Raw genomic sequence first — 17,830 nt, 5'->3', positions numbered from 1 at the left:
TGCTGAGACAGAACTGCTTTTACAGAAATTGTGATTTGATCCTACAACACAAGCTCTTTCAAAATAAATTAAATTAAGTCTTTCACTGGAGTCTTGACTTGTTTCTCCTAGTGAAAGTATTCTAGATGTTCACACAGGTCACATAAGAGATGGAAAATCTTGTAAAAATCTGGTGCTCAAAAAATCATTTAAAAATGTGGGCAAAGGAGAAGAAAATACGAACATAGTTTTAGGCACTTATCTAGAACATGTATGGAAAAATAAGGGCCAGGATACGAAATTCAGCAACAGAACTGTGAAACCACGGTCATTGGTTGAGGACAAAAATCAAATATCCTCGTTAGGAATCTCCTGTTCAGCCTTACTGGGTATGTAGGAGACCACCTATGTGACTGAGACTTCCATGAAGGACAAAGCTTCAGTTAATAAGTCAACTAGACTGTAGTACTTCCTAGGCTAACTAGAAGCAATTTCAATGGAGATGACTACAGAAATAATTGACTTAAGGCCTAACAATATCTTCTGTTAACACAGAATATTTAGACATTATATTCATGGAAGATAAACAAAATGAATTGTTTAAGGAGACACATAGCCAGGGATCTTATTTGCAAAAGTTTCTACTTTATTGAAGAACCCATCTCTCATCACTTCTTAAAAAGGAGTCTAGTGGGTTAAAAGGCATGCTGAGACTTTAAATGAACCTAATTTAAACAAACCTTGAATAAGTTTTTGTTCATTTGTTCTTTTACATAATTGAATTCAAGCTCTCCTCCAACTACTTAGTGTAGAAAAATGGTAGCGATGAAGGAAGCTGTTTAAAGAAAAATAGGAGTAAAGTCTTCATATTACCAACTTCTACACTGGTTGGATGATTAAGAATGAAACAGGAATAATTCCTCTCACCGCTTTGAGAAGATAGAGGCTTGTATGAACTAAGTCTCACCGGAGAGGAGTGCCTCCTGCAGGAATTTGTTCTTGAAAATATATTAACATTTTAACATAAATAAACATACTGCACTTTGCTACCAACTTTAATTTTCCTTGCAATATAAACAATAATTTCGTAGTATCTTCAGATCTTTTTCTTTTGCCTCCATGCCTATCAACTACATGAAATGAAACAGCTGGACTGCATCCCTATGTTTATCTGGGGGAACTTAATCATTAACCTTTTAATAATGTGACCTTTTGTTCACTTAAACTATGCTGCAACTAGTACCAATATTCTGAAGAAATTAATCCATGCATTATCTGTCTGTGACTATACCATTTCCTCAACCAGGCTACACAGTTTTGTCTTCTACCGTATCCGCTATCAATATTGCACTCGCACATAGTTTTAGCTGCAGCTAAGTATATTAAAAACAAATGATGGCAACTGAATAGCTATAAAATTCGGTCTCACAGGAGGCACTATAGGATCAAAGTCCAAATTACTAGGACCAAGGTCACTTATGAATAAGCTTAAATCTAACGTGTATGATCCCACTGACTTCAGTGGGGATGCTGATGTGCCTTAGGCTACGTAAATGCTTAATGCCCCACTGAGAAGCTTTCACAGCAAATTCTTGAAGGACAGAACAGTGCCTCTCGGTTTCCTGAGGAAAAGATGTCTTTTTTCTGAGTACTCTGTGATACATAGTAACATTTTCCTCCCAAAAAACTAGTGAAGAGGTTAACAACATGCATATATACTAAATGAATAACGACATAGAAGAGCTCTGAATCCATAAGGAACTTAAAAAAAAAAAAAATCAAAGGGATAAGTGGTAAATACAAAACATGCTGAATCATCCTTGATGAGAGAGGAATATGAATAGAACAGTAAGTACAGTGACCTAAATACTGCTATCAGAATTTCAAATATATTTTGTAGCAATAAATAAAGGGACAAATCATCCCCACACATAATTAGCAAGTAGGTTGATCTCCAAGGAATTCTGCCAACTCCAGAATGCCTAACCTACAATTTAAAACTACAGCTAGCATTATTAAATAAAGAATCATGGTGATTGGATTCTACAATAAAAGAAACAAAATAGTCTACTAGGAGATGGGATTCTCCATTATTATATCTGAATACAAAAATTTGGTGATCTTTATTAATTTGTCAGTTGTGTAGACTTCTAAGCATGGATGCAAACAAGACTTATCTTTGGCCTATAGCTTCAAAATATAATACTTAATGAATATGCTGTTATCTGAAATCAAGAACTAATCTGAAGTTGGAAAGATCCATGCAGTTTGCATCATACCTCAAATTGCCACTTGGGCAAGAACGTACAGCAAAAAGAATCCAACGTTGTTGTTTTTTTTAATAGAAAGCAAATGGAAATAGGTCAAGAGAAGAGCTACAGAGGAACAAGTAAAATTTTTGCATGACATCCATGTGACAAATTGAACCTGCAAAATAAATAATTCATCTTGTAGGCTAGAGCTGTAATCATAATAAATCCAAACAACATCTAAGATGCAGAGACTCCTGTATAGTCTAGGAAAGCACAGAAAGCTGGTTAGGAAATGAGAGGTAAGACATGCTAAATATGAAGTAGAGCCCCCCACACACACACCTTAAAATGAATGTTATGTGACCTAAAGAAAGTGTCTTCTTTTATCTACAGTTACAGAACCTGTGAAAAACCAATGCTTTTGCTGGAAGAAGGTACAGCCATTTCTGCCAGCTCCTCCGGCCTCGTAGTGCTCTCTCGCCGCCCTTCGTACAGCTGCCACAGCACTGGCTCCTCAGGGCTTATTATTCCAGGACGCCAGGAGGAGAAGCCTCAGGAGCTCTTCTTGCAGGTTACACCAGAGCACAGAGTACTGTGAGAGCAGATGCACCATCTCCCGCAGCTCCCCCTCGGTTCTTACCCGTACCGGGCGTTTGCTGCGGGGAGCAGAGGGAGCGGCGCACAAAGCGGCAGGCGAGCGTGCCCCCAGCATGGCTAACTGCTGCCGGCAGCGCTGCCTGCCTCCCGCAGCGCCCCGCGCTGAGGAACGCGCTCGGCTCCTCGGTCCCTCTCCCGAAAGGAGGGGCACACCAGAGGGGCACTTCTGACGGCATGGGAAGCCTGGCAGCGCCCACAGCGAGAAGCCGGCGCTCTCAGGCGCGCGCGGGTGCGACCACCACTTTCTCCAGGCGAGTAACTCCGCACACCTCTACACAACGTGCAGCCTGCGGGCTCAGGCTGCCGCGGCTCAGAACCTGGAACTCTGCATTTCATCTAGCGTATGCTGGCGATACCATGGTTAAGTAACATGGCATCTATGTCACTCTGGTTTAAATAGGTAATTAATAACGAACACATGTTGTCAGTGATGTTACTTTTAGAAGCTAAAGAACACCTCTTCCCAAATGCCCCGATCCTGCAAAAAACTCCCAGTGAAGCTGAACAAACAAGTTAAGGAGCCAGTAGGGAAGGAAGCAATGAAATGAAGCCTTAGAAATAGTCATTCCATCTTTTATTCACGGGCAAAATGTAGTAGAAATAGAGGCTTGTCAAAACTATTTTCTGTGAAATCAGCAGTTTGGGGGAAGAGCACAAGAATAAAAATATTACAGCACAGCTGTACTTTCATTTTATCTACTGCTTGCTTTTCAACCACCAAATGTATTTTTAAACTAAATCACTTTCACAAAGAAAAACGTGATTAAAAAAAAAAGGAAGTCAGGAAGACATTCAACAGGTTAGTCATGCTGCCTGGCCTTTTGACAGTCAGCAAAATCACAATCATAATAAAGAGAAGTTTATCACCAACTCATTTTTTTCATCTTGGTTTTTCAGGTCCTAATGCCTCTGTGGTTCCCTTAACCTTTGGAAAGATATCAGCTTAATTCTTATTTGTTAAGAAAAAACACCCACACCCACGAGCTGTGTTTGCCGGGCTGGAAATACGCAGAGCAGGAGGCAAGAAGGAGAGGAGCACATTACCCATGCTGCAACCAGAAAGCACCACATTCATTTACGAGCACTTCTGCTCTGTTTCTCGCCCTTGCAGATTCAGCAGCTCCCGTGTGGCAATACAAAACCTGTCACCAGTTTTGAAAAGTGTGGTTTTGAAGATTTTGAATTATTTGAGGAATTAAAGCATATAAAACCTGAACTACAAACTGAAAGCCCTCAAAGAAATGCCTTTGGTTTCTCTGTTCCCTCAACTGTGTTCCGCTAGCTGAAGCACATACACACAGTAGCATATGCCAACACAACCCTCTGCCCTGGCAACTGCCTAACAATTCATTCATTTTTATTTGCATCTTATTAAGTGGTCTTAATACCATATGTCTCACCACAACTAACTGCAGCGTCTTTTCCTCATCACACAATGCATTGCCTACAGGAATATGGTTATTTTTCATTTTTGTGCAGGCCTGAAAAATTCATTTTCACCACCGTTCATGGTGAAAGAGAAACACTTTTCATGGAGCAAGAATCCAAGCGTTCTCAAGTTACCCATTCGTCAGGCTATGTATTTGGAAGGGGAAAAACGTACACCAGCAATCAACTTTTCACAGACAAACGCTTGGATCAACTACTTTTTAACTATCAAGCTGATATATGGTTAGTTCTGTGAAAAAAGGGGAAATGAGATGGCTCCCCGTAGATTCACTGTAATATAAATGTGGGCGTACCTTGCCTCTCGCAGATTCCTCAGCATACATGTCATCCATGCTGCAATAGAGCACTTGGTGCTGCTTCTCAGAAGCACTTTCTAAATATTTTGAATTGCAACTGTAGTTTCCTTTAAATTTTAACTGGAAATAGACTCTCTATCCTAAAAATGTTACAGCATTAAGGAAACAGGAAAAAAAAATCCGTTCAACAAGAATGACTAGTACTGCTGTCATCCTCGGTACACTTAATGCCTGGATTGTCTTTTTCAGACGAGGCTGGAGCAGAGGCAAGGAGATGCTCTGACAAACTTTCATTTTAAGGCTGTTCCCTATAGCCAGGGTTTTGTGGAAGAGTTTCAAAAACAGGCAAGTGAGAAAGAGATAGCCTGGCATTTTTCATTATGGGCCAGACTGAACAATCCTAACATAAGTACTGAAGGTGAAAAAGAGAAAATTTCTTCACGCTCACCTTTCAGACTTAATCCCAGATTGCTTCTCTGGCAAAGACAGGTGTATGATTTCCTCCTTACAACACACTACACAAATGTAGCTAAGCTACACAAGTGCGAAAGCATGCACTTCTTTTGGGAGTCTCCTAGAGGCCAAAACCCTTCTTACAAAGCTCCTCTTCCACCAGTCTACCTCCAGAGCCTTCTTTCCCTATTGACCCACTTCCTACAGCTGAAACAAGGCTGCAGCGGATTTCAACTTTTTTCCCTGCATGGCCCTTACTTGTGAATTCCTTCCTCCTCAAAAAAAGTTGGAAGTAATAACAGAAAGAAAAATCGACAAAACCCAAGCGATGTTAAGTATTTGTCAGATTCCTCGCAGGGAAAAAAAGGGGATAACAAGCTCTCACATCACAAGAGACTCAGTCACAAAAGATTCAACAATAAAGGCAAATAATATTTTCAAACACCACAAAAGATCTGACCCAATCTTTCAATAATGATGTATGGTAGATTCAACTTTGGAAAGGTTTAAAAAGTCATTTATTTAAGTCCAGACTCTAACTGATGATTGTGATAGGCTCTTGCAGAACTTTTTTCTTCCTGTGATAAATTTGTCGGGGAGGGGTTGGCATTTTTTCAGGAGAAAGACAGACAAAAGTAACAGCAGTAGTAACAGTAGCAAACGCTGCAGCACCAGCAATGGTAGTGTCTAGATCACTTTCTGGAATGAAATAGGAATAGGCACAAAATATAACATAAGGGCTCTCTAAAGATTATAATAACTCTAGATATTAATGTAGCTCCATCCCAACAGTATCTGAGAGTCGTTAAACTTTAATGCCAAATCCTTGTGAAAATGGAAGTGCCACTTTCTACATGTTACATGTAAATTAAGTGACTAGCCCAAGGCAACACAGGAAATTGTATCAAAGAAGCCAGCTCAACCCAGGAGAGCTAGACTCCTCTTGTAACCTTTACCTTATCCTTCCTTCCTTTACCTAAGAGTGGAGATACAGAGATCCAAGAAACAAAAATATTTCAAAATGTCACTAAAGCACACTTTCTAGGCACACAATTTTAATCTGATCTAAAGTAGCATAGTTGTAGAAGTTGTGTGGAAGGTACAGTTGTTTTGACATGAACTGAGTTATGTCTATTCTGGAGAATAACTGTGACTCCTAATTGTTATTAATTATTAATTGTTATTAATTGTTTACATGTACAAGTATCTAAAGGGAGGGTGTCAAGGGGATGGAGCCAGACTCTTTTCAGCGGTGCCCAGTGACAGGACACGAGGCAAAGGGCACAAACTGAAACACAGACGCTTCCATCTGAACATGAGGAAAAACTTTTTCACTGTGAGGGTGACAGAGCACTGGAACAGGTTGCCCAGAGAGGTGGTGGAGTCTCCTTCTCTGGAGATATTCAAAACCCACCTGGACGCAATCCTGTGCAACGTGCTCTAGGTGACGCTGCTTGAGCAGGGGGGTTGGACTAGACGATCTCCAGGGGTCCCTTCCAACCTCAGCCATTCTGTGATTCTGTGACTGTTATGCTTAGTCCCTAAGCCTTTTGGTTGGACTCATGAAAAACTAAGAAGTAACACTGTCGTTCCAGTTTTTTGTAAACCCACTAAGCAGGACAGAGAGAAAAGCAGCATTTGGCACACTATTCAAACTCGGTCATCTAAAAATGTCAAATTACTTTAAATTAGAGGATATGTTTTGATTTGTCTTAATGTTTGTTCTTGCATTTATTTTCTGGCTGCAGATATCATTAAAGATGATGTATCATCTCAGGGTATGTATAAAAAGCAAAGGACTGATGGAAGGCCATATGCCCAATTCAATTACTGCCCTGGTTCTTTCAGTAAAGGAAGGCTGAGCGTACCAGTTTGAATAAGGATTTGTAACTAAATGTCACACTGTAATTATGAAAGGGCAGGAAACGGAGATACAGGCTCCAATTCTAATTGCTCCCCGATAAGTACACAAATGCAGCTCACTCCAAGTACTCTCCCATGACCCTGGAGTTCAAGACTGTGCTCTTTTGCCCTTCTTGACTATTTATGAAGCAGAAAGCTCTTGGCATCTAAATTACTGGTGTGATTTTCTGTGATGCTGATCTTCTAACTGCCCCATTTAAGTGAATAGGATTTAAAAGTGCATATCAATAATGAAATTCAAGTCAGCTAGAAAGGAACCAAACTTACACCCACCATTTGAAAATATCAGTCCCTCCCTCCTCTTCACACAAAAAAAGAGCACTAAACATACTATTTGCTCAAGAAACTGAGTATCTTCCTTGATTCACTGAGAAAGCTCAGCATAGCCAAATTATCTGTAATATCTCAGACATGTTTTAAATGTGTCCTGAGGGAAGCACAGCTAGAAGCTCATGTCTCCATGCCTCTTGCAGTTCATGCACTAGGCTCTTTTGTAACTCAGCTTCTCAGGTGAAATAGCCTGAGAAATAGCCTTTCGGATAATGTTAAATTGGTAGCACTTTTGTGTTATGATTTTTTCCTCAATTAAAATCGGAATTAGATTACACTATTCATTTATATAAATAGCAAAACAGAACTCAATTAATTACTTCTTTTCCAGAATACAGACCAGGGTGCTCCAGGATACTGGAGAACTAACCTTATATTAGACTATTATTTCTATTTAGTTTCATTCCAATTTAATACAGTATTAACTTCTTCTGTAGGGCTTTTTTCTTTTTCTCCTTGCTTTCAACAACTTCTGCTTTAAGATTCCTAATATGTCTAGCCACAAGCATGCAATGATTATTTTTGACTAACACAACTATGCTGTTTTCAGTTGATAATGCTACCTATTCTTTCAGTGCAAAGCCCACAAATATCCCATTCCTATGTGTCTGGTGCTCTTTCAGAAGTTGTAGATCATGGTTTAAAAGAGTTTGGAAGACGACAACTTTTATTTTATTCACTGGAGACCTTCAGTTACTCCATTATTATGTCAGATTTACTGTATAATGCTTCAGGGGAAAATGCATAGCTTGGTGGAAAAGGTTGTTCTGGAAAGACAAAAATCCCTCTGTTTCTATGTTTTCTAGCTATGGAGAAACTAGTGTATTACACAAATAACAGCACACAACACACTATACTTCCAAACAAATGCTGTCTATTCTTTCACTAAAGTTAAATCGTCGGGTTTTAAATGTGAAACCAGTCTGCTTTGAGCTCTGGCTCGTGCTGCTCTCCCTTTAAAACAGTTTCATACAAGAAGAGCAGGAATTGATTCAGTGAGTCTTTTTCCTCACAGAATTGAAAACTAACAAGAACTAATTTTTATATTTTTTCTTTCCTAATCTTTACTAGGCTATATAACGAATGAAGCATGCATTAGTTTTTGTCACATTTGTTATTAGGGCTGCTTATTTTCTGCATTATTGCATTGCCTAAAATCTCCAGCCACAACCCAAGATGCTGCTGATCGAAATAATCCCTGCAGCTCCTTTTCAGCAGAGATGCACAGGGTTGTTACTTTACCGTAAAATTTTTATTTTGTTCAAAACCTGTAATCAAATGTTATTATATACAGGAATTTCAAGCAGAAAACTGAAATGATGCTGCCCTAGTTTAACCTGATATTTACCACATACATCTCTCAAAGCTGGCATTTGGGGATGATGCAACTTTTGGAAGACCTCTATGGAGGGGTTTGGTACCCAGCTCCAACTAAAAACCAAAACATGCCACTGCTTTTGTACACAGAGACATAAGCTGTTGCCAGTAAGACATTCATTAATCAGCTATTACATTCAAATTACCACCATTATTATCGCTTGTCTTGATTCTCACCAGTTGGCTGACAGAAATATAAATGTATGATTTTTTTTCCTACTCTCTATTTAAAAGCAAAATAAAAAAACTGCAAAATCTGCTTTCCTTGAACTGACAAGAAAACACTTCATGGGCACTTTGGTAGGCACTCAGAGATGCCTTGGGAAACCAGGTCTGCTTTGCTAGAAATATCAGAAAATGCCCAACAAGCGGTATTTGCCCATTTTGAGCTTTTGGGCTGGCGTTACTGTCTGCCAAGATGAGACAAGAGCTACGGAGACGCAGGTTGCCTTAGTGCCAGAGCTTCTTTCGGCGCTGCCTCCCAGGCCCGGCCGGGCGGCAGCACGCGCAGGCTGCCCAGCCGCTCCCGTGCCGAAGGGGCGACGCTGCTCTCGGCTTTCGACGCGAGCTGCCCTTGGCTGGGCTGCGGGCCGGCCCCGGAGCCCAAGCGCCCAAGCGCTCCGTCCCTCCCGAGGGCCGGACGAAGCCCTCGGCGAGGCTAAGCTGCCGCCGCCGGCCCCGCTGAACCGCGTCTGCACTGGCATCACCAGGCCGGGCCGTTACACCAGCGCTTTAGCTGGCCGCGTACCGACGGCGACTGGCCTGCAGGCTAGCTGGATGCAACAGAAGTGAAGTAAAAATTTCTGACTCTTACTTCCTAAGAAACAACAAGGGCACTGCAATTTTGCCAGTCAGGCTGCTACTTACTGATGTAATTGGATTGCTAAAAGATTGCAGTTTGGTATGGTGATTGTAATTTGACATCTAAAATCAATATAATTAAGTCGTGCAGCCATATCAAAACCCCAGACTCTGTTTCTACCTCACACTAGGAAGTTTGCAAAACTCATTCAGTTTTCTGCTAATTTCCCAATGACCTGTTTATTAAAACAAGAAAATCTAGTAGGAACATGTGACAGAAAGATAACCCGTGGCTTCTCATCTCTTCATTGACATTTTACTCTCCCTGCTCATTATTTCCAGTGCTAGACAGAAAACATACCACACCATTACACTTTAAACATAAAAAATACTTACTCAATAATTCTTTTTTTGATTTTATAGTTACACAGGAACAGGTGCTGTAAAAGTGATATTACTACATCAGAAATTCACCTGCTTGTTCCTTTCATTACATTAACATAAAACTACACAAAGAACATGCCCTTCTTTCTGAATATCCACTTATAAAGAAAGCAAAATACTATATAGGGCACAGAATATCCACTTCCACCATTTTGAAATTCATTTTGTCAAGTCAGCTATACTCTTTCACATCCATAAACCTGGAGCCTGGAAAACATTATCACTCAAGCAAGCAACAAAGCATGTATTGCCACAGACATAAAATTAAACACGCACTTTAAAAGCTTCTAACACAGAAATGGGCTTAAGTCAGGTTTGAATGCGAGTGCAAAACGTGACCTACCTCTGAAACTCTTTATTTTTTAAGAGTTGAAAAATGTTTAGACTAATACTAAAGTACATTTTCATATTTCAAATCTAATTCATTTTTTTCTGGGAAGTGAGACAATTTCATTTCCGAAACACACTGGATGAAATAACTATGCTTTACGCGTTTGTTGGATCACTGCTTTACAGATGAGGCTGAGATATTAGATCTGAAATGGCTAAAGACAAATCTCTTCCAAAAATTATAGCAAACTACATTATTCAAACCTATTCAGCAGGCATTCAGGTAATAATATGATGGATGCAGCAGGACAGTCTGGGTACCCAGCTAGTCCATGCTGCACTCTTGAACAGTCGCTGCCTAGTTTGGATCCCGATGTTGGGAAGACACACAGATGTGCTTAATATCGTATACAGCAAGCACTCCTACCAGTAGGCATTTCAGCGAGACCACTTAGTACACATCCCAGGCACACACACATCTTCGTGAAAACGGGGTCTGTGGTAGTAGTTTTATGACACTGACAGCAAATAGTTAAGAAATTACAAAATACTTTGGATAGCTATGGCTTTGTGAACTTACAGAAAAGGCATTGGCTGTAGTCATAGTTAAAAAAACAAAGCTAAACATATAAAAACAAATATCATCCATATTAACATGTACTGCTTTAATAAATTCTCCACTGCTTACATCACTCAAGATAAAGGTCTTCATTACATATTTGAGTAATCAATACTTGGAATCAAATAAGCCATGTTTCACTGGGGAAAATGAAAATGAGTAAGGCTAAATTACTGCTGTCACTTCCTATAAACAGTCAATGGTTTCCTGCTATACAAACGACTAACTTCATTATTTTACAACAGGAAATCAACGCTGTAGCATATTTTAAAGGTCTAATTTACTTCAAGTAATAAAAAGACACCCTCAAGGCTCATCTTGTTTGTCATATTATGCCTACTTTTAAACATTTCAGCTTAAGAACAGTATGTAAAAAACTAAGCAAATCAAGCTGATTAATATTTAGTATTTGTATGCAGCATTATTCTCCACTCCCCAACTACTATATAAATATTATTTCATTAAATTTCAAAGCAATTGTATTAGGTGGAACAATAAATGTCTGTCTTACATTCTCTACAAAAAACAGAAGCAAAAATAGTAAATTAACACAGCAAACTCAGTAACAGAGAAAGGATCAGAAATGAAGGATTCCAGACTTTTAAAGCCATGTTCAGTCTATTCGGACATGGAAATCTACATCTAAAGTCACAGTATCCGTACCAGATTTGCAGGGATCTCCTCATTAATTATATGGTTACATAATAAAAACATAAGATTTTTTTAAGATTTTTTTTTTTTTGCCTGTATGACAGATCTGCAGTGGAAGCACCTATATTTTAAGGTACTGTACTGTACCAAAATAAACTCTCCATCTGAATTATGGGTATTCTCTTTCCACAGTTTGACAAAGAAGAAGGAAGAGAAAAAGTTAGGGAAATACTTGTATTTCTAGTATTCATCACATTTCATAGTGCCTTTTTGCAGGAACTCCATTTCATGGGGATGCAGCTGGAGGGCAACCAGCACCATTAGGGAAAAGCTGAGAGGACGGAACAAGGACACAAGGGAAAAATCAGTTGGGGTAATAAAAAAAAAAAAAAAAAAAAAAACATGCAAACAACACAAGATCCAGGAGATCTTTGTCTCTTTTTCTCCTCTCTAGTTCTGTATTTTAATTAAGAAACAGTTCTGTATTTTGGAACGACCTCCCCTTGTCTGCCAGTTGTCTCTTAGCTCCTATTTTAACATTCTCTCCTTAATAACCACACTTCTCCCAGAAATCCTTCCAACACTCTCTGATTTTCTACTCATAAACAGTCCCTAAAATTACGGTAGACCAAAGTATCATAATTATTTTGTTTAATTATCAAGTTATTGTCAGCTTCAGTAGAAATTCAAAAAGACATATCCTCACCCTAACAAATACTGTACTTTTCAACATCATCAGATAAAAGTTGAGGCTATTGTAAATCTGGCCTTAACTGATGAAGTTTCTTAAAATCTGAAGCTGCTAATAGCAGTTAAGAAATTTTCTCAGTTTACCATTAGCCAGCGCATCCACTGCACTTATTCATCGTGGCAGTGCCCTCGAGAAGGGCCATGCTCCAACGTCACAGCTTGCTGCATGCCGCCTCCTGACCAAGGAGCGTTTATTGACATTCAAGTCAAAGGTGTCATATTAGTCCTTGTTTCCCTGTAATTTGTCATTTTAGAGATTTTCTTAGGAACTTGAAGACTAAGAACTTGCTTGATTCATTAGTTGTCCCTCAGTAAGAATCTAAGAACTGAATTCTTTTGCAATTACACCGCTTCATAGTTTATGTATTTATTAAATTATTGAATTGAACTTTCCTTGGAACATTTCCCATTAAAGTAATTCCCCACAGAATTCCTTATAAGAAGCCAAAGTGCAGTAATGCAGCATAAGTGAATTGTAATATGGCTCCAGGACTGATGATCTTAATCAAAAAAAAAAAAAAAAAAAAGAAGCTATAATTAGAATCAGTATGTAAAACATCGACAGGATTTTAATTGCACTACAAATGTCATAGTAATGTCGGTATGTTTAATGTCTAGAAGGGGACCATTTTAAGATTTCCATGCAAAAAACATCTTCATATCATATTCTGATGCTCATCAACACCCTCATTTTGATAACAGACCTGGAAGCGTACGCATTAATTCCCAGCTGACTTCAGTGCAATACACATGCAAATGTCACATATACAGACCCCTCTGTAGTATCAGAGGAACTTAAGGAACTTATTAAAAATGTAAATGAATACCGCTACAAAACTGTTCAAATACGTAAACCTTACATAACTCAGGGCTAAGACCTGTGTACAACGGGCAGTAGGTACCAACGGGGAAGACGAGGCTGACTAATCGTTGGGAGGGCGGGAGGGAGGGAAATCAGAGTACACACCTTCGTTTGTCCAGGCTTGTCTTGGCTGATTTTGGTAAAGCCAGCCATGTATAAAAGATCAAGTCCATTGTCCTAAAGGGCTTTTTAAAAGAAATCTAAAAAAAAAAAAAAAAATCAACAGCTAGCAAATTACTTGATGTAATCTTGTTTTCAGGCAGGTCACATACTAAAAGAATTAAAATAGCCCCTTTGGTTTATATAATCTCCATCAGAATAACAAATTCTGGCATAACAGTACTGGTTCATCTTCAGTGCGATAGCTATCATCTTCTTGTTTATAAAGGATGCAAAATTAAAGATGTTTTAAAAGTATGCTGCGTCCCAATTATCTGCAAGAGCTGATAGGTGTATGCCCAGAAATACGATTGCTTCCATTCTGATGGGCTTATAAAAGTTTAAAGCTCTGCATTAAACTAGTTGTATATCTTGCATGTGAGCGCTTGATCACTTCTGTGTTCAGCCGCTTATAAAAAATTGCATCAATAATATTTTATGTTTTCAAACTGCAGTAGGTCAGAAGAATGCTAATTAAATAGGAATGGAATAGCCTTTGGGGAAAAAAACAAGCCCCCAAAATCAAAACAAAAAGAATGGATTGATTTGAAATTACTAAAAAGAATTTTGTTTGAAAAGCATTAATCCTGAAAATGGGCCACACTATAATATAGCAATCAAAATAGCAACCTGTCAAAGATATTTAGACGTAGGTGTCTAATTTTAGGGTTTTATGTACTTCGAGTGCCAAAAATCTCTAGAAATCAAGCTTTTTTATTTCAATATCTAAAAATGGATTAAGATGATGACTTTTAAGCAACCAAGTCTAACCATTTTGTACCAGATCCTAAGACAGTATAAACAAAGACATCAGCTTAAATTGGTGAAATTCTACCAACTTATACTGTGGATCTGTCCTTTCAACTCTTTATTCTAATAACAATAGCGACAAAAAAGCAGATTCTGTATTTTCTGCAGCTAACAGCAACCATGAACCAAAAAAATTACACAGAGCAAATATTAATAAAAGGAACACCTTTGTGTTTAAAGATGATGCATATACTGTACTGTGGGCCTCTACATTAGCACTCAAAATACAAATCGTCATCATTCTTCAAATTGCAGTGTAGATATTTCTTAGATATTTCTGTTTTAAAAGCCTTTTATCTGCTCTGGATAATAAGCCAAGAAGGATTATGTACCATATCACACCTCCATCTTAATTATTTTCCATTAAGTGTATTGTCGTTTAGGCGTTAGGATCTTAACTGTTCTAGAAGCTGCTATTAAACCTTTATAATAATATGCGGGACATAAATTTTCTATCACTGTTAATTCAATGCTTTATAAACAGAAAAGGAGAAAACACAGGTGAGGCAAAGTACAAAATGTTAGGAAAGTTTATTTATGGAAAATGGTTCTGCCAGTGAATCCATTTCCAAAATGTCCAGGGAATGAATGAGTCTAAAATTACGATTTCTCATAAAAAGTAAGGCTTGTTTGGGATTTTTTTGACCCGTGTTTCTACACCCATGAGTTGTTTTCCTGTAAACAGTTAGTACCATTTTCAGCATTGGGTAGAAAGGGCACTTTTCTGGGCAGTTAATTTGATTCATCCTCCAACATCTATCTCTCAGTAACTTTGGAAGCTATGGTCACTTTGCTGCCACAGCCCTGCATTTCCACTGGTTACTCTGCCTTCTACCAACTACCAGGGAGCAGTAGGTCAAACTTTTTGTCCTAAAAGCAGATACGCAGACAGGTTTTAAAAGCACAATACAATGATAAAATACAAACTTTATAGAAACTATCATACAGAGAACAACTGAAACTGGAGCAAAATTCAACCAGTTGAGCTGCAGCCATTGCTAAATTTGTAGCAAAGCAGGGACCAGAACTGAAGTTTGCATATGGCTGCAGGCACATCTGTAATAACCCCCCCCAACCCCCCGCATCACACACACACACACCCATGAGTCTCTGAGAATATGGCCTACAGGTACCTACACGTGTGGATGGAGAAACCAGTGTCAGAAAACAGCAGGCCAAAGAGAGGTTCAGAATAATTCCCCCCTATAAACATACCAATGTCACAACAGTGTATCACAACAGAATACGAACACAGAGCACTCTCTGTGATCAAATCCAAAACTCACATGAATTTTAAGTCTTTCTGAATCCTTTGGAATTAGTAGGACTCTTCCTGTTTATGTACTACATCATTCCACATCACAGTAAAAGGAACACAAAATTTCCTGCCGCAGGTGACACCACATACCAAGACCTTGTTTCTTTTGACACTTCATACCAAAACCTTGCTTATTATAAAATTGTTCTGAATACACCTTGAGTTGACCTTGGGTTTTGCTATTAATCAGTGCAATTCTAGTTAACTCAAAGTGTAACAGTGCTTTAACCAACTGTGAAAGAAAGGATCAAGTTATACTCAAGTCTCAAGTCAAAGCTTCTTATATTTGAAGCATACTGGTCTGGCACACACAAAACAGGATCATAATTATATCAGCAACAGTCTTTTTGGTAACTGCCTAGGAGGCAGCAGTCATTTTAAGTACCTAGAATACCAAATAGGTCTGTTCTTGTGGCTGCGTAATTGGAAATCTTCTGTATCAGCAAAAATCACTTCCATCTGATAATGGACCGTATGAAGTGTTCCATGGGAAAAGGGCCAGATCCTCAGCAAAGGCAGCATCTCAAACAGTGATAAGCAACAGATTGGCAAATGCAGTCTATAGAGTATCTCTTTGTCAAATGTCAAAGGCATTTAGAACTATCATGCTACAAGATGCATACTGCTCTTCCCTTCGTAACAGAACTTTGCTATTTCCAAGAAATTGTACTGAACACATTTCCTTTGTATTTCTTAAAATATAACACCTAGCTGAAGATATCCAGCATTTGTCTGACTTACCAGAACGACGACGATGATGTTCTTCTAGGAACTCCAAATCAAGCATTAGGTCATCTTCATCCAGCTCGCAAGAACCCAAGTTATTCAAGACATCCTGATATAAAAAACAAAAATAAGCATTTAGACAGATGGGTAACCAAACTCTTCTGCACAATATAACGAGGAATCAGATCTGGGAAATCAGTTTGAAGAGTAAGTATGGGAAATTTTTCTATTAACTTTGGACCAGTGGGAAAATTTATGAACTGTCCAAGGAGAAATGTATTTGTCACTATTCTCTGGTACTAAAAGGACCTTGAATACTTAACTAAAAAACAGAGCTAGAAATAATGCCGTCCATATAATTCCAATTTTGTATACCATTCAACTTCAATGATAATTTATATCTTTGTAAGTTTAATCATACCTTATTATGATGCATAAAAAAAATTTAATGTAACAGAATTATCAGTACTTGTTTTCCACTAAATTTTTATTTCTAAGCACTGTATGCCCTTACTAATACTCTCTGAAGAGAGAATTACTGTTCTATTTATCCAAGGTATAAAGAAACACAAATTTAGGATATACAACAAATGCAGGCAAAAAGAATCAATTCATGAATTAAGGTGGGTGTAAAGGCTTATTACGCTGTCAGAGAAAAAAGCTTGAAACATGAGATGTAGCTGCCCAGTTCTCCATTCCCTTTTTATTCTTCATTTTATTTTCTAAGTTTCAACTACAAAGAGGTAAGTGGGGTTTATACAATACATCCTTTGCAAGCAAAAAGGGGTTGGTGACTACATTCAAAAGACAGTGAAAGAGTAACCTTTGCACTAAGCTTTCCTCTACAGAATTAGTTTCTCAGAAGGTAAAATGACTAAGTTACACCTCAGGCAGACATCGTTACTCTGCCAATTCCAAGCATAGCAAAACCACTGCGTAGGCTCCATCTGCGGTCACGCAAAGGCGTTCGGCCTCGGCGAGGCCCCACTTCGACAACCAGAGCCTGCAGCCAGACACAGGGATGGCGACTGGACTCCGACAAGACGAACAACCACCAGGGAACAGAGCTCCATGCAGGGAGCCAGTTCTGAAGAAAGGCTCTGCCCTTCTCCCATCCAGAAACAGAAGCAAGTTGCTGGTAGCACAGCAGCACGCAGAGCTCAGCCCTGCCCTGAACCATTCACTATTCACTATTGCCCATTCCTGTACCTACAGCAGCCAGTTATGGAATGTGAGAAGAGAACGTAATTGCTTTCTCTGGTCACTACCATTCTCAAGTTGCTATATTCTCTTTATGAAGGTAGACATTCATTTTGCAATTTTCTTCCCATGTATATTTACTTTATGGTCAAGCATTTCTAATTAGTATGATATGAGGAAAGGACGGTGACTTAAAGAATGGGGAATAAGTAGTATCACACACTGTCAGTCACAGGCTCTACTGCATTTCTTTTGACTTGATAATATCATGATATTGGTACTTTTTTCTACAACCACCAGTGTCTAATCAAAGATAATTCATGCATTCTCCAGCTGGCATTTTGTTTGCAAATCTGCAATGATATTGCAACAGGCATAATTCTTCAGTCCATTCACAGGCAAAAATCCTCTTAAAGTTAGTCGATCCTGCATCAGATGCTGCCA

The 17,830-nt window shown here is 38.8% G+C and overlaps 1 protein-coding gene across 5 annotated transcripts in view; it reads right to left on the bottom strand.

The window, feature by feature from the left end:
* The window catches only part of CCSER1 (coiled-coil serine rich protein 1), a 724,845-nt gene that overhangs the window by 579,300 nt on the left and 127,715 nt on the right, over window positions 1-17,830 (bottom strand). For all 5 annotated transcript variants that reach the window (XM_067297075.1, XM_067297076.1, XM_067297077.1 and 2 more), the window contains exon 4: window positions 16,202-16,295. In XM_067297075.1, coding sequence (XP_067153176.1) covers window positions 16,202-16,295 — 94 coding nt within the window. The remainder of the gene's footprint in view (window positions 1-16,201; window positions 16,296-17,830) is intronic.

This window comes from Apteryx mantelli, chromosome 5 (genome assembly GCF_036417845.1).
Source record: "Apteryx mantelli isolate bAptMan1 chromosome 5, bAptMan1.hap1, whole genome shotgun sequence".
NCBI lineage: Eukaryota > Metazoa > Chordata > Aves > Apterygiformes > Apterygidae > Apteryx > Apteryx mantelli.
Note: the sequence above shows the minus strand (reverse complement) of the source record. Positions and strands in the feature narration are given on the sequence as shown.